At 35.1% G+C, this 25,565-nt stretch overlaps 1 protein-coding gene across 2 annotated transcripts in view; it reads left to right on the top strand.

The window, feature by feature from the left end:
• Positions 1 to 25,565, top strand: part of ATAD1 (ATPase family AAA domain containing 1) — a 39,380-nt gene that overhangs the window by 11,456 nt on the left and 2,359 nt on the right. For both annotated transcript variants that reach the window (XM_043926132.1, XM_043926130.1), the window contains exons 3-9: positions 2,572 to 2,670; positions 4,526 to 4,646; positions 6,508 to 6,708; positions 10,491 to 10,597; positions 16,173 to 16,262; positions 19,078 to 19,128; positions 24,459 to 24,592. In XM_043926132.1, the coding sequence (XP_043782067.1) occupies positions 2,572 to 2,670; positions 4,526 to 4,646; positions 6,508 to 6,708; positions 10,491 to 10,597; positions 16,173 to 16,262; positions 19,078 to 19,128; positions 24,459 to 24,592 (803 nt within the window). The remainder of the gene's footprint in view (positions 1 to 2,571; positions 2,671 to 4,525; positions 4,647 to 6,507; positions 6,709 to 10,490; positions 10,598 to 16,172; positions 16,263 to 19,077; positions 19,129 to 24,458; positions 24,593 to 25,565) is intronic.

Raw genomic sequence — 25,565 nt, 5'->3', positions numbered from 1 at the left:
CCAAGAAATATAACATTTCTGTATTTGTGTGCATCTATTAATATAGCATTAAAATACATAAAACAAAAATACATGGAATTACAGAGAGAAATAACATTCATCATCATGGTGGAAGGTTTTAAACATTTCTTTCAATAATTGGTAGATGAAACATTTTTAGAGAATGTAGATCTAAACAAATAACAAGCTTTATCTGTGCCTGTATGTTGTACATTGTACCCAAAACATGTTGAGTGCATCTCCCAAGCATGCATATAAGATTTGTGACATTAAACCAAATGCTGGCTTATAAAGCAAAATCTGAAGTTTCATTTTACTGGTAGCATACTTATTACAGGACTTCCCCTGATGGCTCAGTGGGTAAAGAATCTGCCTGCAATGCAGGAGACACAGGAGACACGGGTTCAATCCCTGAGTCAGGAAGATCCCCTGGAGTAGGAAATGGCAAGCCACTTAAGTATTCTTGCTTAGAAAATTCCATGGACAGAGGAGCCTGGCGGGTTACAGTCCTTGAGGTTGCAGAGAGTCAGACACGGCTCAGCAACAAAGCGCACACACACACACTGGCTACGTTGCAGCACATTACGATCATTAGATCCAGTACGTTTGGAGAGTAGGGAACATTTCTAAATAACTCTTAGATAAAAGAACACATAGAAATGATATTGTAATTTAATTAAACTTAAAATGTTAGCTAGTATTTAGGGAGAATTTGGGGCTTCCCTGGTAACTCAGCTGGTAAAGAATCCGGCCGTAATGCAGGAGACCCGGTTCCATTCCTGGGTCAGGAATATCCTCTGGAGAAGGGATAGGCTACCCACTCTAATATTTTTGGGCTTCCCTGGTGGCTCAGTCAGTAAAGAATTTGCCTGCAATGTAGGAGACCTGGGTTTGATCCCTGGGAAGGGAAGATACCCTGGGGAAGGGCATGGCAACCCACTCCAGTATCAGACCTGGAGAATGCCCATGGACAGGAGGCTGGCGGGCTACAGTCCATGGAGTTGCAAAGTGCTGGACTCAACTGAGCAACTAAGCATAGCACAGGGAGAATTTATGCTCTTAAGTATTTTTATTTGAAAAGAAGGTAGAAAATTGATAAAATATCCAGCTTGGGCTGAGGAAAATGTTTTTAACGAAGTAAACCCATGGATAGTGAACGAATGTAGATAATAAAGATAGAATGAATTAATAAAAAGTAGAATAATGAGAGAATGAATAGAAATATAGAAAATGAATATATAATAGAAAAACTCAGTACTACCAAAAGTTGGTTATTTGAAAAGACTGATAAAATTGACACTTCTGTAAGACCAATCAAGAAAAAAGTGATGCTACCAATAACTATTACTAGAATGATAAAAGACAATGCAATGGCAGATGCTGTAGGCATTACAAATTAAGACAGTTAATAATTATATCGGTAAATTTGAAAACCTAAATGACATAGACAAACTTAGAAAATTGTAAATTACCATAGCTGACTTAGGACTTAGAATATATGAATAGTTCCATAACTATGAAATAAATTGATATTGGAAAAAAATATTTCCATAAAGAAAACTACAAGCTCATAGGATTGTACTGGCAAACTCTAGCAAGATTTAAGAAACAATAATAACAATTTTATATGAACTTTTCTAGACAGTAGGAAAAGAGGAAACACCAAACCTTTCTAAGAGGGTAGCATAATGACAATTCCAAAACTTTAAAATGAATGTAAAAATTTTTAATGAAATACTAGCACCTAAGTTGTGATAACCAAAGGTATTTTCAGACATTGCTGAATGTCCCCTGGGGATACAAAGTCACCCCTGATTGAGAACCACTGTTTTAGAGCGTGGCCTAAAAAGAACACGTGTGGGATGGTTTCACATGTGGGATTTATAGAAGTACAGTGAAAAAGAAGAGTTAAATGCTGTTATGGTTATAGGCAGAAAATAGGATACCTTTTACAGCCAACACATTTGAAGTCAGTGAAAGAGAAGTTATTTGTAAGAAAGAGATAGAAGAATCTGGAAAAGGCCTTAAGAATTGACTTTAACTAAAAAGGGTAGCATCAGAGAACAATCTGAAATTAGGTAGGTCAGAACACCTGTTGTAGATATATAGGTAATTTCAGGAAAGTTAGACACCTGTTTTCAGATACTCTACAAATTTAAGGACAGACACTTCAATGGTCCATTTCTTAATACCCTGAACTCCTTGATCTCTCGTCTTAAAGCTTCATCTGCATCTGTCATAATAATCTTCCTAGGAAAGAGAAATCTGATTGTACCTTAGAGTCTCATTGTAGCGTTGAGAGGCTGTGTATTATATTTCTTCAGTCATGTGCTCTATTTTCTCATTTCCCAAGAGCTGATTTAAACTGCCCTGGTTTTTGTAGAGTAGACCTTCAAATTTTTTTTTTTAACCTAAGGACTTAACAGTGGGGAAGGATGAAATCAGATGGTGTAGAATATCTGGAAAATCTTGCATGTCTATTCATTGCTCTATAGACTTCACAGATACATGTTTTGAAGTGCTAGTGTCTAAATAACAAACTAAAGGAGATTGCTTGTTTTTTCTTTCTAGGCAGAAAAATTAATGAAACAAATTGGTGTGAAAAATGTGAAGCTTTCAGAATATGAAATGAGTATTGCTGCTCATCTAGTAGACCCTCTTAACATGCATGTATGTATCCTTAATCTTATTGTTTTTTTGCTCTAATGTTTTCTGTCAAGAGTCCCAAAGACCATAACTAGGTTTAATGATTCTCTAGGAGGAATCACAGAATTGAGTGCAGTCATATTTATGAATATAAGGTACTACAGCAAAAGGATTTAAGACAAAATCAGCAAAGAAAGAGGGGACATGTAGTGAAGTCTACATGTAGGAAATCAGACAAGCTCCCAGGAGTTCTCCCAGTGAAGTCACACAGAATGCACTTAATTCTTTCATCAGAAGTTTGTGAGAATGCATATCAAATGCTTTCCATGAAAGAAGCTCATTAGAGACTTAGGGCCCAGAGTTTTAATTGGGATTGGTCCCATTTTCCTAACATGTATCAAAATTCTAGACTCACAAGAAAACAGGTGTCCACCATAAACCATATTGTTTACAGTTTAGACACAGCAAGCTGTTCTTATCTGGAGAATGGAGGAAGCTCCTGAAATCTTTAGTATCTCCCATACTCCAGCCAAGGGCTAGCTGTGCATGCAAGCCTCTCTAAGGATAATAGTCTCAGGCCCAGTTGTAGTAACCTTTTCAGCACACATTTGTTTTGTTAAACTTGTACTTTTATATATTCACCTTTGTGGCATGTAAAATTACTGCCATAAGTTGATGTTTGACTTGGAGTTGAAATCTAAATTTTTATGATCAAGTATGATAGCACAAGATTCTGAATCTCAGTTTTTCCATTTATGGCCTTGGCAAATTATTTCCTTTTTTTTTTTTTTTTTTATTATTTCCTTTTTTGAGTTATAATTTCCTCATATGTAATCCAGGGACAATGTAATTTCTGCTCTTCTTACTTCTAAAGGATTATTTTGAGCATCAGATTTATAAATTCTGAAATCCTAGGTGAATATTTTGTAACATAGGTATAAATAAATAAATAAAATGAAATATGATATCCTTATCTCCAAATTTAGGAAATAAAAATGTACAGTGTCTATTAATATTTTTGTGCACAGAGACATACATGCCCTTCCAGAATTAATCCTCCATTTGAAATGAGGATCCTTTGTTATAGTTACAATGAAAATAAATGATGATTTTTTTCAGTTCTGGCTATGATTTTTCCCTTTTTTTTTTTTATGGTGGAGAATAAATAAATCTGTTGTAAACATTGCTTTTGACCAGCCCCACCTCCAGCCCCTTTACTCTTCTAAATCAAAGCTAGGTTGTTTTTGTTTGTTTCTCAGATAATTTTCAGTTAGTTTATAGACTGCCCTCCCCTGACTCCCTCCAGTTTTTTTTTTTTTTTTAAAGCTGAGTCAGAAGGCTTTAAAATACACAAGCCATATCTATTTTGAACACATATATCCCCTGTTACTCTATAAATATAGAAATTTTTGACACAGTTTCCTTTTGATCAGTAAAGTTCCAAAGCCCAGTTTGGTGGGTTTAGGCCTTGTTTCTAAACTCCTTCCTATGTGGTTAGACAGCATCATGTATGAATTAGGCACACTCCTGGTGAACTCTTCCTATTAACTAGTGCTAAATTATCTGTCTCAGCTAGCTCTCAATCATCTTGGCGTGGAGTATTTCTTCCTCTTAATAGAGTGACTTCAGCTTATTAGATCCCTGCCAGACCTAGTTCATTTTTTTTTTAAATAATAGGTAGTTGACTATTAAATTTCTTTTTGCAGCTCACAGTAGTTTAATAATTTCAGTATTGCTTAAGAATACTTACATTAATATATCATTTTAAACTTGTTTAGGTATAATCAAGTCTTATCATTTGGGGTTTGTTTGTTTGTTTTTTTACTTCAGAGAATATACATTAGTTGTAAAATTTCATGCTGACTTTATCTTTTACCAGGTTACTTGGAGTGATATAGCAGGTTTGGATGATGTCATTACAGATCTGAAAGACACAGTCATCTTACCTATCAAAAAGAAGCATTTGTTTGAAAATTCCAGGCTTCTACAGCCTCCAAAGGGTATGTTAAAAGTTTATATTTGTGAAAATATTAAAAATCTGGAGAACACGGAAATTTTCTGCCTTTATAGAACTGACATTTTTGAAGTTGGATTTTCAAGAGATTGCTGAGATCCAGTGAATGATTTTATAAGTAATAATTCTAAGATAATTGCTCATTCTTCAGCTTTCCAAATTTAGATAATTTTTCCCCTGTATAGATATTACATGTCAAAATAATCCCTTTATTTCAAATTCATATTTATTTCGAGAAAATGAGATTAGGGAAATCAATGATAAAAAAGATACAAAGTAAAAATATGGGTCTTTGTCAAAAAGAAGATAAGACTTCTTTTTGTTTTTTCACTATTCTAGTGATTTTTTTTCCCCCTTTTGGTATTTCTGTTTACTTTTAGATTACAATAGGTTTTTTTGTTTTTGTTTTTTTAGAAGAAATAGTGAACGGATGAACTAGAAATTAAGAAATTAAATGTTACTTATTTTTTGTTGTTGTTTTGTTTTTTTAAATGTTATTTATTTAAAAAATAATACGGGAGCATTTTCTTATTCCTAGTTAGTAATAACTGCAGAAGCCTTGTAACTCAATAACAGTATTTATAAATGCATCCTTAAATGCAGTACATCTATTATTAATCATTCACATATTGATCATGTTTAAGGTTTATTAAAGGCAATTCAAATGTAGCTTTCTTGATAATTGACAGTGAGATCTATAGAGGTGTGTTGCCATGGCTTTCAGATACAAATTCTGTAGTGTAGCTTATTTATTGCCATCTAGTAGAAGCTTCTCTTTATTGTATTGTCAAAGCTAGCGAGGTTGCTAGTCAAGACTGAAATCAAATTATTAGATAAATACATTTCTCAAAAAAGTAGGATCTTTAAAAATATCAAAATAACATGTATAAATTGTAGTTGTTTATAATCAACTAATTTTACAGCTATGTCAAAAAGTGCATTAAATTATATTTCAAAGGTAATTGAAACCATAGCTGTACATTTTTATGAAGTAGAAAAGTTTTGTTTCTGGTAAATAAAGGGTGACAGTTAACAAAAATTGTATACTTTTTCATTAACTAAAACAGCAAATCTGATTTTTATTGTATTTATTTTATTTTCTGAAACAGCAAAACTGCTTTTTTTCCCCCTAACAAAATGCATTTAGTTTATTGTGATTAAGAGAAAGTTTTCCCCAAAGAAGATTTCAAATGATTGATCTGTGCCTAGATCAAAAGAGTAAGATAGCAATTGGATTATTAAGTTCTTCGCTACGTTCTTGCAGATTGTTTATAGTGTGAAGAATGAACTTTTGTGAATTTTTATGTCTCAGTTTCACAATGCTAATGAATGTAGGAAATTTTCTCTTCAGTGATGTTTTAGGTTAGGTAATTGGGTGACTTAACCAATTGGACTTGGTTTAAAACCCCAATTAGCATAGCAGATGCCAAATTAGGGGGTACTTTAACAGCCTTATGGTTTTTATTTAAATGCATCATCTGAAACTAAGGGTGGTTCCAAATTTTTCTAAGTTACGTAAGTATTTCCTTATTATGTGATCTAAAGCAGCAGTCCTCAACCTTTTGGCAGCAGGGACCAGTTTAGTGGAAGACAAAGATCATTACCCCGAACTGGACTGTTTGATGAAGGGAGGAATCATGGGGGTGCTGTAACCCCAAGTAGATGTCATCACTGACACAAACTTAGGATGTAGCACCTTCCTTTCTACTGTAAGAAAAGAGTAATAAAAATAGAAATGAATATTGTGAAGCATTTTAGTATGAACAGAATTAATATTGTGTTGATTATCCCATAAACTTGCAAATCTCATTCTCTTAAAGGAGATAATAAAATATGTTAATTTCCAGGTGTGCTTCTCTACGGGCCTCCAGGCTGTGGTAAAACGTTGATTGCCAAGGCCACAGCCAAAGAAGCAGGTTGTCGATTTATCAACCTTCAGCCTTCAACACTGACGGATAAGTGGTATGGAGAGTCTCAGAAACTGGCTGCTGCTGTTTTCTCCCTTGCCATAAAGCTACAGCCGTCCATCATCTTTATAGATGAGATAGGTATGCTATGTTTTCTAAACAGAGTGCAGTGGACTTACATGCACACTTCCTTCTGCTTATATGTTTGTCCAGGGTAGGTACCTAGAAGTTGAACCATCAGATTGTGTGATGTGTCCATCTTCAACTTCATTAGGATCACTAGTGTTAATTACTGTGTTACACCAGTTCTTCAAAGTGGTTATACCCATTTTCACTCTCATCAGTATATAGTTTGTTTCCTTACATCCTCCTCCCCAAAACTTCTCTTTTCAGGCAGTAACATTAATTTATGTCAATTTAAAGAGCAAGAATCATTTCATTGTTTTGTGTTTGCTGCTTACTAGTACAAGTTTGTGCATTTTTTGGCAAGTGGATTAGTGATTTAGGTTTCCTTGCTTGTTTACAAGCAATTTATTGTTTACTGGCAATTTATTGCCAGTTTTTTCTTTGGGATTATTTGCTGTTTTTCTTAGTAATTCTTTGATAATGTTTTAATATGATTACAAATATTTTCTAGACTGGCTTGTCTTTTCACTTTATGATAGTTTGTTTTATGAATATTTAAATGTAGTTTCATTTGTTAGTCTTTTTCTTTTATGATTTATATTTTGTGTGTCTGGTTTACAAATCCCTCACTACCTCCTTAAATGCTCTCGTTTTTAAAATATATAATGTGAACTAGGAATCTAGTTTAATTCCTTGCCATATGGACTGTCAACATAAATAGATCATCTTTCTCTGTCATGACTTTTATATTAGTGAACTTCTCTCTATTTAACATTTTATGGATCATCTACATTTTTGTTACATTAAGTTAAATAAAGCTACATTAGTTAAATAAAGCTACATTAGTTAAAACTGGCTTTGAATTAATTTTACTATTATATGTAATAAGCTGTATAGAATTATACATAGAGAGGTATAGATATGAAGTATTTTGGTTACGTTTGCCTTCTGTATCTTAGCAATTTATTCTTTTTTTTTCCTTTAAATTTTGCATAAGAGAACATATTGCTAGATTTTTAAAAAATTTAATATGAGACTCTTTAATAAGGAGTGTGGTCAGTTTGCTTTTCTTTTGACAGCTGACAGATTTATTTTTACCACGTAACTGTGTGCCTTTTATTTACCAATCTAGTGGACTTTTGTGCTTTTTCTTTTTATTCCCTTTTCCCTGTTGTAGTAGCCTTTCCGTTCTCCAGGGGATCATCCTATCCCAGGGATCAAACCCGGGTCTCCTGCATTGCAGGCAGATTCTTTACCGCCTGAACCACCAGGGAAGCCCCTTAGCATAGCTACTCGTCTTAAAAGTCTAGGCTAATTATTTCTCCCCTCTTACCAAATAATACAGGGATCTTAGAGCTCTTGAATACCAGTCACTCCTCTCATCTCTTACATGTTTCTGATAACAGTTTCTCTTATTTTTTACTTTATATATTAGTTGTTATTTTTATATTGGCATTGCTTGTTTAGAGGTCCACTTTGCCACTTTTTTTGTTCACTATTACTTCTTGAACCTGCCTTTTCTGGATTTAAGTTCCTTCTTTCTGAAGTCAAAATTCTTTCAGCAGAGATTGTGAGTACAGCCGCTTGTCTTTGTGTGAAATGTGTTCACTCTGTGTTTTTATTTTTAAATGATAACAGAATTATATTTCCTTTCAATATTTTAAAGTTAGAAGTCCTTTGTCTATCAATCTTTTTGTTGCTTTTGAGAAATCTGCTTATGACCCAATATTTCTTTGTAAGTTAATCTATATTTTCTGTCTACTTGCTATTCAAATTATGATTTCTACTTTATTATATATACATATATATGTATACACACACACACACAGAGTTCTTCAACTCTACTTAATTTTGAGTCATTTCCATAGTTTTAGCATCTAGGTCTCTACCATATCTCATCAGTTCTAAAACACACTATTTTAGTTTTTTATATTTTAATATCTCTGAAATTGGGATAGCATGTTATAATTTAATTGGCAGAATTTTTTCCTTTTTTTTAAAAAATAATTTTATTTATTTGTTTTTGGCTGTGCTGGGTCTTCATTGCTGCATGGGCTTTTCTTTCATTGCAGTGAGGCAGAGGCGACTCTCTGTGGTGTGCAGGCTTCTTACTGTGGTGGTTTCAGTTGTTGTGGGGCCCGGGCTCTAGGGCTCGGGAGCTTCAGGAGGTGTGACACCTGTCTTCAGTAGTCGCAGCTCCCAGGCTGTAGAGCGCAGACTCAATAGTTGGGGCACATGGGCTTAGCTACTCCACGGCATGTGGGATCTTCCCAAATTAGGGATCGAACCCATGTCTCCTGTATTGACAGGCGAATTCTTTACTACTGAGCCACCAGGGAAGCCCCAGGCTTTTTCTTCTTTTAGTATTATAATTTACTTGGCAATATTTTAAAATTTTTGTTGATGCATAAAATGATATCAGTCATTGAGTAAGTTATAAAAAGCAATTCTTTGCTTGGCTATATTTAGTCTCATAACCATTGGGTTTGTATTCTATTAAAAGTTAACCTTTGAAGTTCTATTTATTTTTCAGATTTAGCTGTTTTCACTATGGCTTGCTCTTCTGTTAGAATTTCAGTCCCTTTTATGTCTTCAGAATTTGAAGCATACTATTATAATACAGTTTTTTGGATTGTTCTGTTTTCTGAAATTCTACTTCTCCTTTATATTGTTAACTGTTTCACAGTAATTTGTTTCCATGTGTCATTTTTCACTTTAGATTGCTTATGACTTGGTTTTGTATGAGAATTCTGTGTTGCCTAAAATGATCCAGAGTTGTTTTGTGTCTTCTACTTAGAGCTTTTAAGATCTAATTTCTTAATATGGATGTTCTTAGACTGAAAGATGGTTCGAAATTAGACTTCAAACCTGAGAGAGAGCCCCTGTGATCTTGGTTTTTTAATTTTTCAGGGGGTACGTAGTTTCCTCCAGAGCCCAGGCATAGAAGGACAAGCTTCCTTAACTCCCTATAGTGATGAGCAGAATTGTTTTCATGTCTATACTTTCTGTGAGTGTACATCCTTTTGGGCCTCTTTTTCTCTCTTTCTTGCAATCTCATATATTATAATACACTTTTTAAAAAAATTTAATTAAAAGACTATTTTTAGAGCAGTTTCAAGTTTAAAGTTGAGCAGAAAGTACAGTGCCCATATACCCCCCCATAAACAGTTCTCTATTAGTATTTTGTGTTAGTGTGATGTATTTGTTATAATTAATGAACCATTATTATTATTAATAACTGAAGTCCATAGTCTATATTAAGGTTCATTGTTTTCTGTTGTACAGTTCCATGGTCTGATAAAGTATATCATGTATCTTCCCAATATCAGAATACTTTCACCACCCTAAAAATCCCCAGTGCTGTACATGTTTATCCCTCTCAAACTCCTCCCAAACTCCTGGCTACATCTTTTCACATGCTTATTTGCCGTCTGTGTATCTTCATTGGTAGGGTCTTTATCCGTATCTTTTGTTCATTTTTTTAACTGGGTTGTTTTCTTGTTGAATTTTAAGAGTCCTTCATATGTTTTGGATACAAGTCTTTCGTCAAATATGTGTTTTATAAATTTTTTTTTCCCATTCTGAGGCTTGTCTTCTCTTAAACCATGTCTTTCCCAGGACAGGAAGTTCATTTTGAATAAAATCCAACTTATACTTTTTTCTTGGATGGACTGTGCTTATGATGTTATATGTAAAAACTCATTACCAAACCCAGGGTTTGATTAATTATTTGAGATTATATAAAGAATAAATAATTTATTGTCAATTTCTAAGGTTAACAATTTTTTTTCTTCTAGACTCCTTTCTACGAAACCGTTCCAGTTCTGACCATGAGGCTACAGCCATGATGAAAGCTCAGTTTATGAGTCTCTGGGATGGATTGGATACTGATCATAGCTGCCAGGTATTAGAAATCTGCCTTACTTTGTGTTATTGTTGATGGTGGTAGAAAATGTGTCCAGTTGTTTGTTAGGCTTTTTTACAGTTTTTTTCCATAAATTGTACTTAACAATAAATGGTGAGAATCTGAAAGAATATGATTTGTGTATGTCTTCATCCATTCTGAGGGCTTCATAATTAATAAAATGTTAAAAAAGATTGACCAAATGCCCAAAACAATACAGCAGAAGAGAGAAAAGCCAGGTATTAGAACCTTCTATGTCATAGAAAAGGAAGTGACTAGCTCTGAGTATTCTGTACATTTCTTTTGACTCTTACCCTAAGTCCTTTAGTCTTGACTCTCAGTTCTTATGTCACTTAATTTTTTTGTGTAGTAGTGTAGTTAACCCCAAACGCTTTTATCCCTCTCCCACACCTTTCCCTTTTGGTATCTATGGTTTGCTTTCTATGTTCTGTCAGCCGGTTTCTATTGTAGATTCCACATATAAGTGATATCATGTGATGTTTGTCATTCTGTCTGAAATATTTCACTTAGTATGATAATCTCTAGATCCATATTGCTGCAGTTGTCATTATTTTATTCCTTTTTATGGCTGAGTAATAGTCCATTGTATGTATGTACCACATCTTCTTTATCCATTCCTCTGTTGTTGTTGTTAAGTTGCTCAGTCATGTCCGACTTTTTGTGACCCCATGGACTGCAACACGCCAGGCTTCCCTGTCCATCACTATGTCTCAGAGTTTCCTCAAACTCATGTCCACTGAGTCAGTGATATTATCTAACCATCTCTTCCTCTGCTGCCCCCTTCTCCTCTTGCCCTCAGTCTTTCCCAGCATCAGGGTGCTTTCCAGCGAATCAGCTCTTTGCATCAGGTGGCTAAAGTATTGAAGCTTCAACTCCAGCATCAGTCTGTCCAATGAATATTCAGGGCTGATCTTCTCTAGGATTGACTGGTTTGATCTCCTTGCAGTCCAAGGGACTTGCAAGAGTCTTCTCCAGCACCATAATTCAAAGGCATCAGTTCTTTGGTGCTCAGCCTTCTTTGTGGTCCACCTCTCACATCCATACATGACTACTGGAAAAACCATAGCTTTGACTATCTGGACTTTTGTTGGCAAAGTGATGTCTCTGCTTTTTAATATGTTGTCTAGGTTTGTTATGGCTTTTCTTCCAAGGAGCAAGTGTCTTTTAATTTCATGGCTGCTGTCACTGTCCACAGTGATTTTGGAGCCCAAGAAAAGAAAACCTGTCACTGGTTCCACTTTTTCCCCATCTATTTGAAATGAAGTCATGTGACCAGGTACCATGATCTTAGTTTTTCACTCTCCTCTTTCACCCTCATGAAAAGACTCTCTAGTTCCTCTTTGCTTTCTGCCATTAGAGTGATATTATCTGCGTATCTGAGGTGGTTATTTCTCCTGGCAGTCTTGATTCCAGCTTGTGATTCACGCAGCCTGACATTTCACATTATGTACTCTGCATATAACTTAAATAACCAGGGTAACAATGTAACAGGCTTGACATACTTCTTTCCCAAGTTTGAATCAGTCTGTTGTTGTATCATTGGGCATTTAAGTTGCTTCCATGTCTTGGCTATTGTAAATAGTCCTCCTGTGATCATTGGGGTTAATGTATCTTGTGAAATTATGGTTTTCTCCAGATATATGCCTACTAGTGGGATTGCTGGATCATATGTTAGCTCTATTTTTAGTTTTTAAGGAACCTGTATACTGCTCTCCTTAGTGGCTGCACCGAATTACATTCCCACCAACAGTGTAGGAGTGTTCCCTTTTCTGTACACCCTCTCCAGCATTGATTGATTGTAGATTTTTTGATGATGGCCATTCTGACCCGTGTGAGTGATAGATACCTCACTGTAGTTTTGATTGCCATTTCTTAAATAATTAGCAATCTTGAGCATCTTTTTATGTGCTTATTGGCCATTATTATGTCTTATGTCTTATTGTCTTCTTTAGAGAAATGTCTATTTAGGTCTTCTGCCTATTTTTTTTTATTAGGTTGTTTATTATTTTGATATTGAACTACATAAGCTGTTTGTTTATTTTGGAAATTAATAATTAGGTCCCATGTGTTTATTTTTGTTTTTATTTTCATTACTCTTGGAGGTGAATCCAAAAACTGCTGCAGTTTATGTCAGTGTTCTGCCTGTGTTTTTCTCTAAGAGTTTTATGCATCTGGTTCTTTAATCCATTTTGAGTTTATTTTTGTGTATAGTGTTAGAGAATGTTCTCATTTCATTCTTCTACATGAAGCTGTCCAGTTTTCCCAGCACCACTTATTGAAGAGACTGTCTTCTCTCCATTGTATATTCTTGCTTCCTTTGTTGTAGATTAATTGATCATAGGTGTGTGGATTTATTTCTGAGCTTTCTATCCTGTTCCATTGATCTATAAATCTGTCTTTGTGCCAGTAACATACTGTTTTGATTACTGTAGCTGTTTATGTTTATATGTTTATATGTGTAAGTTTTTATGTCTTTCCAAGAACCGAGGCTTGATTCTGCTGAATAGGTTTCCTAATTTTTCACCATTTTTCTCAGGCCATAGTGCTTTATGAGCCCCAGCTTTATGTAGGATGCTCTCTTATCAGGCCCTCTGGCCTGTCAGATGTCCAGCACACCCCACTGTCTCAGGTCTGTTCCTGTCCATATGGTATGCAGTCAACTTCTGCCCTTGCTCACCTCCACTATTATGAATAGGCTCTACTGATAAATAAACCTGTCAGTTTAATTCCTTTACTTTTTTGCAGACTTATTGTTTAATTTGAGGTGTTTTTTTAAAATACTTTATTATTAATTTTTGTATGTTTTGTAGCCAGAGAGTTTAAGGATCTCCTTTGTCACATTACCACAGTTCAAAAGTCCTGAGATACATAATTCTCAGGAAGAAAATTAAGCCCCATATCCTCCTTCTACATCACTTTGGTTAGTCACTCGGTCGTGTCCGACTCTTTGCGACCCTATGGACCATAGCCCCCCAGGCTCCTCTTTCCATGGAATTCTGCAGGCAAGAATACTGGAGTGGGTTGCCAGCTTCTCCTCCAGGAGATCTGCCCAATCCAGGGTTTGAACCTGGGTCTCCTGCATTGTAGGCAGATTCTTTACCATCTGAGCCACCAGGGAAGTCCCTTTTATGAAAATATAATTTCATTTTGAGGGAAAATTGCCTTTAGTGTTGGATGATTAGAGAAGAAAGCACAACAGAGATAAATGTAGGTGAATTAATAGAAATAATATTTATTAATGATTGGTTCTGGTAAATCTATTCAATGAGATTGGTGTGCAGGTTTCCAAAAACTAATTATCCTCCTAAGCAATAGTATTTATAGTATGCAGAGAATTGAATAGTTAGCCCCTGTAAGAGAAAATAGTTTAATGTTATATGTTATCAGAGTATAGTTTTAAAACCAAGGAAATAATAGTATTTGGATGAAGTATACTTCAGAGCCGCTTCATCCAGAGCCCCACGGTGTGATTTTTGCCACAAAGGAAACAAAAATAGTTGCATGACCCCATTAAACCTGTCACTACTACTGGAAATCCAAGTTGGTTGATGACATATTCTTCATCTTGAAATACATGAGACACAAAAGATAACATTGTTTTTAGCGGATTAATTGACATAGTTCAACTTTTGAGACATATATTTATATTTGATTGTTTTAAATGTGAAATGATAAAAAAAATTTTCTTAACATTTTCTTTTAAAGATTTTTTAAAGTCTTAACTAATACCTAAAATGTGCATTAATTTTGCTACATAAATGCTAAAAAATTACTGTTGCTTCCCATTTTAAATTTTAGCTTATCTGCACTAGAATTAATATACATGTAAATGTTATCAGTTGTGCCCCTTAAAATTTGCTTCTTTAAGTAATGTCAGTCATTCTTGCTTTGCTTATTCATCATGAGTATCTGTTATTACTTTACATGTATTCGTTAGACCATGTTGTGCTAGATTTATCTGTATTCCTTGATCCTAATTTTTAAGGTTTCATCTTTCATAGTGGGTTTTTGTTTTAGGCTGTTTGTTTACCGAGAATATTTCTCAAATGTCAGCCCCCTTTTGAGTTTTTTCTGGTTACTTCCTCAACCACAATGGTTTTTGTGATTCCCAACTTAATAAGGGTCCATCTTCAACAAGCTTCCATGTCGCTTTGAGTCTCTCTTTTAATATCTTATGAATACTTTATCTCAAAATGTACTTAATGTTGATCTTTGCTCATATACAAAACAAACTCATTTGATCACTTCTAAAGATAAATTCTGTTTTACATTTGGTAGAAATTTTCCTTATTAATTTTAGAGTTGTAGAAAGTCAATAAAGAGAAACAGGTAAGAGCATTAATATTTTGACTTGAGGACCAGTTAAACCAACTATAAAATTGTATTATGTTTTGGGACTTTTTCTCAAATTTGTATTTATATTTTTTCCCTGTAGATGGCAGTCTCTCCTGGTTAATTGAAAGTAATTCGGCTGTTGAGTGACATGAAATGTAAAGAGTAGAAGTAGAATATAAAGCTTAGTGGATTTTTCAACAGGTTCTGGAGTTAGATTTCAGACTGTTTCAAAAACCTAAGACATCCTCAATTCAGTTCAGTTCAGTTGCTCAGTCGTGTCCAACAAGAATCTTTGCGACCCCATGAATCGCAGCACGCCAGGCCTCTCTGTCCATCACCAACATCTTAGGCTGAAATAAAAGTTTTCATTAGAATACCAATAAATTGCATTTTAGAAAGCAGATGTATGTGTTTATTGTATTATACAGAAATATCAATAATAGCAGTAATATTTGCTCTTGAGAAATTAAATTGTTTCGTATATCTTTGTCTTTATTAGTGTTGATTTTTCATCTCTATATCCTTTATAAATAAGTGGGATAGACTCAGAGGCTGGCAGGGTGCCAGCAATTTTTTTTCCTTTTCTTTTTTTTTTTTAATATTCTACCCAGCATTTTGATGTCTGCTTTTATTTTGTTGCCTTGTGTAAAGTTGGATTGCTTGAGGTTCTAGTATTATTAAGAAGATTCTCCCTGCAGTGCTGGTAGTGCCGTGAAATGATGGTATGAACCCTAGAGGGAAAAACACAGGGCACATCTGTTACTGTTACTGGGATCCTCAGACTCTGGTGGGGAAATGATTCTCTCCTTAATATTATTAAAGGGCTTGAATTATTCTGTCACATATACTGCCAAGCTGTTAACATAAATAGCTTTCAGTTATTCAACATGTAGCGATCAAGTAACCATATTTTACAAAATACAGGAGGTTTTTTAAAATTTTTATAATCCCTTCATAACTGAATAAGTACATTATTTTAGTTACTAGAAGTCTGGTGAAATGCAATAGTCTTACCAGCTTTGCTATCATTTGATCTATTTAGGATTAACTTTGATTTGTATCTATAAATATTTGAGTAATACTGGATTAAAACAGATTTCTTATAGAAGATTTAGTATAAGCCCCACTTAATTTTCTATATCTTCTAAGCCCTAGTAGTAACAACCTAAAAGGAGTATTATTGGTATATTTAATAGCTTTGTTTTCTTTATATATTTAGGTCATAGTGATGGGAGCTACTAATCGTCCTCAAGATTTGGACTCAGCTATAATGAGGAGAATGCCCACGAGATTCCATATCAACCAGCCTGTAAGTGGGTTTGATTGTTATGAACAGTTAAATATTCTTTTTTTTTTTTTTGCAGATCTTTATCTGTGATTTTAGGAAGGGAATGATTAAAAAAATAAGACTTATTATTTATCACAGGCAGGGAAGGAATAGAGCAAGAACCCCATAATTACTGTTGTCCTTTCTATTCCTTTTCTTGCTTTTTTACTGTCTTTGAAGATCAGTGTTGTTTACGTCTGTATACATTTGCGTCTCTTTGATGTATAGAATTACCTCGTTTCCCTAGACATGTTAGTGATTTTCTTTAGGATGTAGCAAGTTATCCGTGGAAAATACTTAAGAAAATGTAAATTATAGATTTGTTTTAGGATAGGATATAATTAGGGGTTTTAGGGTTAAAGAACTGTTCTGTTCAGAAGGCTGGACAGGGAGAACATCTGCTATTTATTTGATTAATTATTAGCAGTTGTAATTGGTGCTTTCCTCTGACAGGATTAATGATTAACCAGTAAGTACGATATTGCACTTTAATATAAGAATGAAAATCTGAGATTGGTATTGATCCAGTTGTAACTTCTAGCACTTGTTTTTGCTACTCTGTTACACAGAATCCCCAAATCTTGAATTTTGTTTGCTTTTAGATTAAAAAAAGAAAAAACAAGCAGGGTTAGTACTAGACTGTATGCAGCATACAATTAGTATGTCACGTGTATATATTGCTGTTTAGAACTTCCACTGTCATTCCTTTCAAATTGAAAATCTCTGGCCTGAAAATTTTGCCCTATTTTATATTCTTCAACTTAACAGTTTGTCGCAGTAAACTTGGTTATCTAAAATTGGTAGCTGTGGTCTCTGTAAAATCACTCTGGTCGACCCTTTGCTGCAGCTACAACCTCTGATTCCTCTAGAGGGTATGCATTTACTTAGGCAGTCTATTAGAGAATTTACCTGATAATTCAGTGGAGAGATTTTTTAATGTGATACAGGAGACTGGAAAATTTGATTAATATTTATTGAGCTTGTATGTCAGTTACCCACTAGGTTCTGATGAATAAGAATGTGGCCCCTGTCCTAAAAGAACTCTGTATTGCAGGGGGGTGCCAGACACAAAAATAAATAATGTAATATGTACTTTACAAAGGTATGTGTAACCAACTGCAAGGACCTGAGGTGATGATGAAAACTAATAATTCTGTCTGAGGAGTTAGTGAAACTTACAGAATCCAGCTGGGCTTGAAGGATGAAGGATGGTAGGAATTGACTCATTTGAAAAGACCCTGATGCTGGGAAAGATTGAAGGCAGGAGGAGAAGGGGGCGACAGGATGAGATGGTTTGGATGGCATCACCGACTCGATGGACGTGGGTTTGGGTGAACTCCGGGAGTTGGTGATGGACAGGGAGGCCTGGCGTGCTGCGGTTCATGGGGTCGCAAAGAGTTGGACGTGACTGAACTGAACTGAAGCGAGGAAATGCTTTTCTGCCAAAGTGAACAAAGGCAGGGAGGTGTGGAAGCACGTATTTAATGGAGACTTCTGGGGATAGTTCAGTTAGAAGGTGCCAAGGAAAACCAGTGGTTATGAGGCGGAAAGAGTTGACTGCTGAAGGTTTAGATGACCTTTATATGCTTCCTACAAGATATGTGATCTTATTTTATTACCAGAACATCAGAATATTTTTAGATATAATTAGTTCACTTCAGTGGTTCTGAAAGTGAAGATTACATTGATAGAATCTCTGCTTGTAGTCTAATAGCAAGCAAAGGGTTTTGATGTACAGTAGTAGACTAGAACATAGGGTACAACAGCCTGTAAAGTAGCCTTTGCTAAAGTTGTAAGTTTAATATATTTACTGTGTGACTTCAGAATGGGTTGTGTAACACATTTTATCAAGTTTGACATAAATTTGTATACTGTTAATGCAGAAACTGGGATTTTCTAATCTCCCTTTCATTCTGTTTTTAGTGAACACACACACACATTTCATAGGGTAATTTTTTTTCTTATGTATAACTGTGATATCAAAGTATATGATTAACCTTACCTTAAAATTCCTTTCCAAGTTAAATGTTGATTAACAGATTATTGGTGATCACATAACATACCAAACTAACCTTCATACTTAACACAGTTGAGTTACGGAAACAGGAGTTTGGTTTTTATTTTCACATCCTTTAATTTGATACTCCTGGTAACTGGCTCTCCTTTTTTTTTTTTTTTTTTTAGCAGTTGTGGGAATAGGCAGGAGTTCAGCCATAGTAATTTTTAAAAGCACTTGTATTTACTATATATGTAAGGTATTCTTTTAAAACCTCCTGTTCCTAGTACAGTATTAGGCAGCATCACTGGAGGCAGAAGCGTACAAGCGTATAAACACATCACTGTCAACACTAAAGAAAATTCACTAACACAAATCAGTGGTCATGGAAGTTACATGTTGAATGGAAGAACCAAGCAGATATTCTTGCCATCTCTTCCAGTTACTGGTAAAAATCTTATGGCAGTAATGAGTTTTCAGAAGTTTCCTAAATGAAGAAAAGGAGATTTGCAGAACTATAGAGGAAAGACATTGGTCATTTACTCGGTTGAAAAACATTTCAAGGCATGTGCTAGGCACTGGGGATTCAGAATAAGAAGTTACAGTTCAGTACAAGAACCACAAATGATTACTCTAGAGTCTAGAATTAGACCTTGCTTTAGTCAAAAGTTTCCATGACCTGTCAGAGTTTCTGTCATTTCCGGTAGGTATTGGGTAGTTTACAAGGAAAGGAAGAAATATTAGGAAAATTAGTTGATCCTTATTTTTTTTCATGCTAATTGAAAATTATCCTGTTTTTAGGCTCTGAAACAAAGAGAAGCAATCCTGAAACTCATCTTGAAAAATGAAAATGTAAGTAGCAAATTACAGTTTTTCCCCACCCTATAAATAAAGAAAAAATTATGTTCATAAAATCATTTTAGAAATGAAAAAGGAACCTGAGAATAATGTAGTTTTGAACTTGTAAATTACTGTAGAACTCTTGGCTGCTCATATAACTCAATCACCATGGCATATTTGAACTAATTAAAGGTAATTAAAGGCTTTTTAAATAGCCATGTGTTTTCATATCTGTAGATTAAAATCCTCTGATATTTTTCAGACCAGTTTCAAGTTTTATACATTTGTTTTTACAGAGAAGTATAGGGAGGTTTTGTTTTTCATTTAATTGCAATACTTTTTTTTTTTTTTTTTTTGGGTTTTGTCATACATTGATATGAATCAGCCATAGATTTACACGTATAATTGCAATACTTTTTGAAGTTGAAAATTAGAATTAAAAATATATGATAATCATAACCTTTAATAATTTGTATTTAAGGTTTTTAAAAATAGTACAGTCACATGTTTCAAAAGTTAAAATACATGTATTAAATGATATACAGGGAAAAGTCATTTCTCTTTTAATGTTTCTTATGTATTCTTTCAGATGGCATTATGCCTATACAAGCATAGAATATACTATTACTCCTCTCCCCTTTTCTACATAAGCCATATTAATAAAACATATACAGTGTTCTATGTATTGCTTTTTTTCACTTAATCTTTGAGATTCCATAGTAGCATATGGTTTCCTCATTCTGTTCTCTTTTTTCCTTTGCACTGCATAGGGTTCCATTGTATGGGTATACCATAGTTTATTTAATCAGTGCCACACTGAAGGACATTTGGGTTGATTCTGGTCTTTCACTATTACTAAAATGCTGCGTCAAATAACCTTGTACATGCATCATTTGACACTTGTGCCAGAAGCATTAGTGGGGTGAATTTCCCAGAAGAAAATTACTAGACCAAAGAGTATGATATTTATAATTTTGGTGTGTCTATGCTAAGTCGGTTCAGTCATGTCCAGCTCTTTGTGACGCTATGGACCATAGCCTGCCAGGCTCCTCTGTCCATGGGATTCTCTAGGCATGGGCACTACCATGCCCTCCTGCAGGGAATCTTCATGACCCAGGGATTGAACCCACATCTCTTAGGTCTCCTGCATTGGCAAGTGGGTTCTTTACCACTAGCACCACCTGGGAAGCACTTAAAATTTTGGTAGTGGTTGCCAAATTTGTTCATGCCAATTTACTCTTTTTTTTTTTTTTTTTTTTCATTTATTTCTAATAGTTGGAGGCTAATTACTTGACAGTATTGTAGTGGTTTTTGCCATACATTGACATGAATCAGCCATGGATTTACATGTGTTCCCCATCCTGATCCCCGCTCCCAGCTCCCTCCCCACAGTTTACTCTTTTATACCAGCAGTGTTAGAGTGCCTCTTGCCCTGTAGCCTTGCCAGCAAATGTTATGGAACTTTGTGCCAACATGATAGGTATTCTGCCTGTTTTAACTGTAGTATCTTTGGAAATTCTTTTAGAATTAGGTTTGTCATTGGTACAGGAAATTTTTAGCATTCTGTTTCTTACTCATGCAAGTACAGAAGATGAGTCTTTAGTCAGTTTTATGATGCAGAATATGAATGCTCTCTGGATAATTGCTGACATTGGAATGTCTGATTTCCTACTAGCTGCTATTTCTATGCTGAAGGCATATTGTTTAATAGAATATGAAAAAAAATTCATTGTGCTAAAAGATGCTTCAAATCAGTAGCATACAAATTTATTTAATAAGATGAGCACTATCATGCTTATTCATTCCTGAGCAGAATTAGAGTTTTTGATGCAAACATACGAATAGACTTATATTTTGAGTTTTTTCTTCTCTGAAGAAAAAAATGACGCTTTTGAAATGATACCGTTTTCTAGTCTTTCACATTCCTTATTGATATAGATCCTTAATACAGCTCACTCTTTTAAAAAAGATATACTGGTTCTGGCTTAATGTTAAGTATGAAAGAATTAGAACGAATAACATTTATACCTAATAAAGTATCACATCGACACTACAGTAAGAATGTTTTTTTTTCCCCCTATACGGACTAACCTGAATGTATATATTTTCTGTAACAGTGGAGATTTAACAATCATGGGTTTAGAAGAGACACTTGAGGATTCCATTCTGGCTTAACCATTTCCTACTGTGTGACCTTGGGCAAATACCATTAGCATCTCTATGCCTCATTTTCTCACTCAGAAATTGAAGATGTCAACAATCTCATAGAATTGGTTTGATAATTTATATTAAATGTATATTTATATAAGATGCTTGGATTACCATTCAGTGGACAGCCAATGCTAGATATAGTGAATAACTGTACACAGATAAGTGCTATTCTTTCAAGCTGTTTTGGCAGTTCGTTAATTTATTCCTGTTTTGCTCCTGTTATTCAAAACCTTTTTTAACTTGGGGATTTCTTTCATACTTGCCTAATGAAAATAATTCTCACTGCTTCATGGTTTGTCTAGAGCCATGATCTTAAAATAAAAAGGGCTACTTTTACAGTGCTTACTGTGTGCCACGTATTGTGGTGATACATAGTTTGATTTAATCCTCAGGTTATCTAAGCAGAGCATATTAATACTATTTTATACTTGAGGAAACCAAAATACAGAGAAGTTACATAAAATAAGTTACACAGGTTTACATAGCAAAGTAGTGATAGAACCATTCTTTTAATCTTTATGGAAGGCCATCTTAGTAATCTTGCTCCCTCAGTGAATGGAATCTTCTTTTTATTATTTTCTTATACTTGTTTTGCTCATCTTTGTGACATTTTAACCCTGCCGTGAACAAGATTTGTGAGTGGTTAGAGCATAGTGTGAATCAGCAAATGAGTGGGCAAAGGATAGGGTGGAGGTATTGATTGTTTGAAGGAGGAAGATGACTAATATTTAACATCTCGAAGAATAATTTGGAAGGTCCTTTGCTGTAAACACATACACAGATAACTTTAAATCTAGCACCTGGACCTAAAAGGTGATCTCAACATATTTTGCTTCATACCCACCCCTCCCCTGTCTCCCCTCCCTACACCATCATTGGTAGCACGCTGTAGAGAGCTCTCAGCACTGTCCTGAAGTTGGTAGTGTGTATCGTCCGTAAATATGTGTGGACAGATACATAGTACATGTACAGGTATAGTTGTATAGTTTTTTTTTCCTTTCTCACTTTTACAAACTATAGAGAAATTACATCCTAATATGTCTGATTTCTTAAGTACACATGTAAAAAAGAGTTCCTGAGACACAAAAAAAAGTTAAACTACAAAGAGAATAGAAAAGTCTGTCTGTAATCAGAGTTGAGACTTCTAGAAGTATGACAAGATAAAAGGAACAAAGTGAAAGAACAGGCCACTGGGAAAATATTTGCAACCCTGTAACCAACCGAAGACTAATATCCAAAGTACATGGAATTCTTGTAATCAGTTTGTCAACTTTTGCATTTGTATAGTGTATCATGGATTCTAACGATCACTATAACTAGTCCTAGGAACTGACTCTCTGATGTATCAGTACATAAGATGTCAAGTGACAGACCTCCCAGTATTGTTGTAGATTTGTCCGTTTGTTATATTTTTCTGGTGAATTATTTTTTATCATTATGTAATGATTTGTGTTTGTGGTGATTGTTGATAAATTTGGGTTCATTCTTTCCTATTTTAGTGCTTTCCATTTATTAAGCTTTTTTTCCTCCTTGGACTCCCCCCACTCTCACCCCACCCATACCTTCCGCTCCCACCTTCCAGTTCCCCTACCTCTGCCGCAGTCCTTCATTCTTCAGTATTGCTCTTGTGTTCTTCATTCTTTTTCGCCTCTTCCTCTAGTCATTTGGAAGTTACATGTTCTTTTTTAGTGTTACTTAGTTCTCTAGGTGCCTGCGTACTAAGTCTCTTCATTCATGTCCGACTCTGTGTGACCCTGTGGAACATAGCTTGCCAGGCTTCTCTGTCCATGGGATTCTCCAGGCAAGAATACTGGAATGGGTTTCCTTGCCCTTGTCCAGGGAATCCTCCCAACTCGAGGATCAAACCGACGTCTCTTATGGCTCCTGCATTGGCAGGCAGGTTCTTTACCACTAGCACCACCAAATTTATGATTATTATTACTGTTTATATATTAACTTATTTACATTTATCTGTACATAGTTTACCATTTTCTTTACTTACTTCACACCTCCCTTCTGGGTTCAGTTTTCTTTTTATCAGAGAGTATATGAGCATGTGATTTCTTTTTATTTAATCTCCACATTTAGGAATGAGAACACTGCCATGTGAAGTCACAGTTGCAGAATTAACAGTAGACTCCATGTCATCTTACCTCCAAGTCTCTTCTCGTCCTTGTGCAGAGTTGCTACTCTTGACTTACACTGAGTTTTCCACAAAGACAAGTGGGAATTTAGTAACAGATAAAGATGGCATTTCATATCAACTTGGGGAAAGTAAATGTTAAGAGAAATGGTTAGGTAGGTGGGGGGAGAAATATATCTGGGTCTCTCTGCACAGTGTTCAAATGCTGGCTGTGTCTGTGGTGTGACCTTGGGCAATTTATTTAACCTCTACAGGTTTTACTATTATCTGAAATTAAAAATGAGAATGCTTCCCTGACAGGGTTAAATGAGCATAATCCATGTAAAGTACTTAGTACAGCAAATGACACATAAGAATCATTTATTACATGTTTTACTATAATTAACTATTTACTTTCTCTTCTTAATCTTCGTATAAGCTTAATTATAAGTCTGTTATATGCCCCGGAGGATCACTTTATTAGCTTCACTATATAAGCTTAGTTGGGGAGCAAAACCATAGGTGCTGAATGAGTGTTGAGGAAGTAGAATAGAATACCACAGCATGACAGTTCAAATGAGGGTTAGAATGTGTCAGTGGAATATGATTTTTGTAATGGACTCAGGACTTAATGATCCGGGCTGTTTGCCATGTATGTTGACTATATTATAGAAAAGTGCCCCACCTCTTAGGAACGTGGGACCTTCCTAAGAGGTACCAAAATCAACCCAACAGTATTTGAATGCCTGTTCTTCCCCATCACTCTGTGAAGTATCTCGTGAGACTTATTTCAGTTTTGGTCATAGTGACAATTATTGAAAAGTAGATTTCAAATCTTAAACTTTTATGGTTAAAAGAAGAAAACTTCTAGAACTGAAAATTTCTAATGATTCTCCTCCCCTGCTGTTCCAGTATGCTTTAACTTTCTTTAATTCTAAGAAGTGTTTGGATATATCTTTTGTCATGTATTTTATATTTGTTTTTAAAGTATGTTTTATGTTTGTTTAAGGTGGATAGGCATGTGGACCTGCTAGAAGTTGCCCAGGAAACTGATGGGTTTTCAGGCAGTGACCTAAAAGAAATGTGTCGAGATGCTGCTCTCCTCTGTGTCAGAGAATATGTTAATTCTACATCGGAAGAAAGGTATGTGTATTTAGAGTTCATCTCTTAATATTTGTCAGACTCTTTTAGAGCTTTTAGGTTATTAAAAGGTTAGGTTAGGTCTTCTGTTTTGCTTTATAATACCAGCTCTGTTTACAAAATGAAAAGATAAATTGAAATAAAAAATTGACCAACTTTATTTATTGCCTTTTTTCTGAAAGGGATTCTGGAAATGAATTGCAAGGGAGGGTGGTTATGGGGAGCATCTGGAATGAAGAGAAAGCAGTAAAAACTGAATTTCTCTGAACATCCATGAACTAGGTTACATCAAGCTCACAGAAATGTGGGCTTGCCCATCTCTACCATGAAAACTGTTACTCTAATATCCCTAGATTGCTTTTGTTTTTTAAATTTTTAAATTTCATTTCATGTGGAATGAGTACCTTGTCTTCCAGAAATTTCACATTTATGGGGACGTTGCTGCTGACTAGACTTCAACTTGTTAATAATGTATTTAGTAAAAAAAGAAGTCATTTGTGACAGCAGCAAACTTTACTTGAAACCAGTTTCAAAGTATCTTGAGTTTCAGAAACCAATTTTGTACCAGCTTTGTTAGTGAACTGGAATAGCTCAGCTCTGATAAACCAGTGTCCTGTGTTTCCCATAAGGTCATTCACCCTAGACTGGTGTAACACTGAACATTTCTAAACCCCTGTGCAAAACATCAACCTTCTAAGGAAGAATTTCTGTGACTCAGCAAACCAGTGTGCGCTGGGGCTGGTGTGGGTGAGCTCTGTAGCTCTTGCCCTATTGTTTCTCAGTCTCTCTGTCCATCCCCTGAGGCTGTCGCTCCAAGTGACCTGGATTTGCCGGTCTCATTCATGGATTTACTGACACGGTATTGCCATAGCAAGCTTTGCCACAGAAGGTTTCTTGGTGTAGCAAGGTTCACATGAAAGCCACCCTTTTAACTGTAGTTTTTCCTGGACCTGTCTTCAGGGTTCCCTTGGGCCCC

This window comes from Cervus elaphus, chromosome 15, assembly GCF_910594005.1.
Source record: "Cervus elaphus chromosome 15, mCerEla1.1, whole genome shotgun sequence".
Classification (NCBI taxonomy): domain Eukaryota; kingdom Metazoa; phylum Chordata; class Mammalia; order Artiodactyla; family Cervidae; genus Cervus; species Cervus elaphus.
Note: the sequence above shows the minus strand (reverse complement) of the source record. Positions and strands in the feature narration are given on the sequence as shown.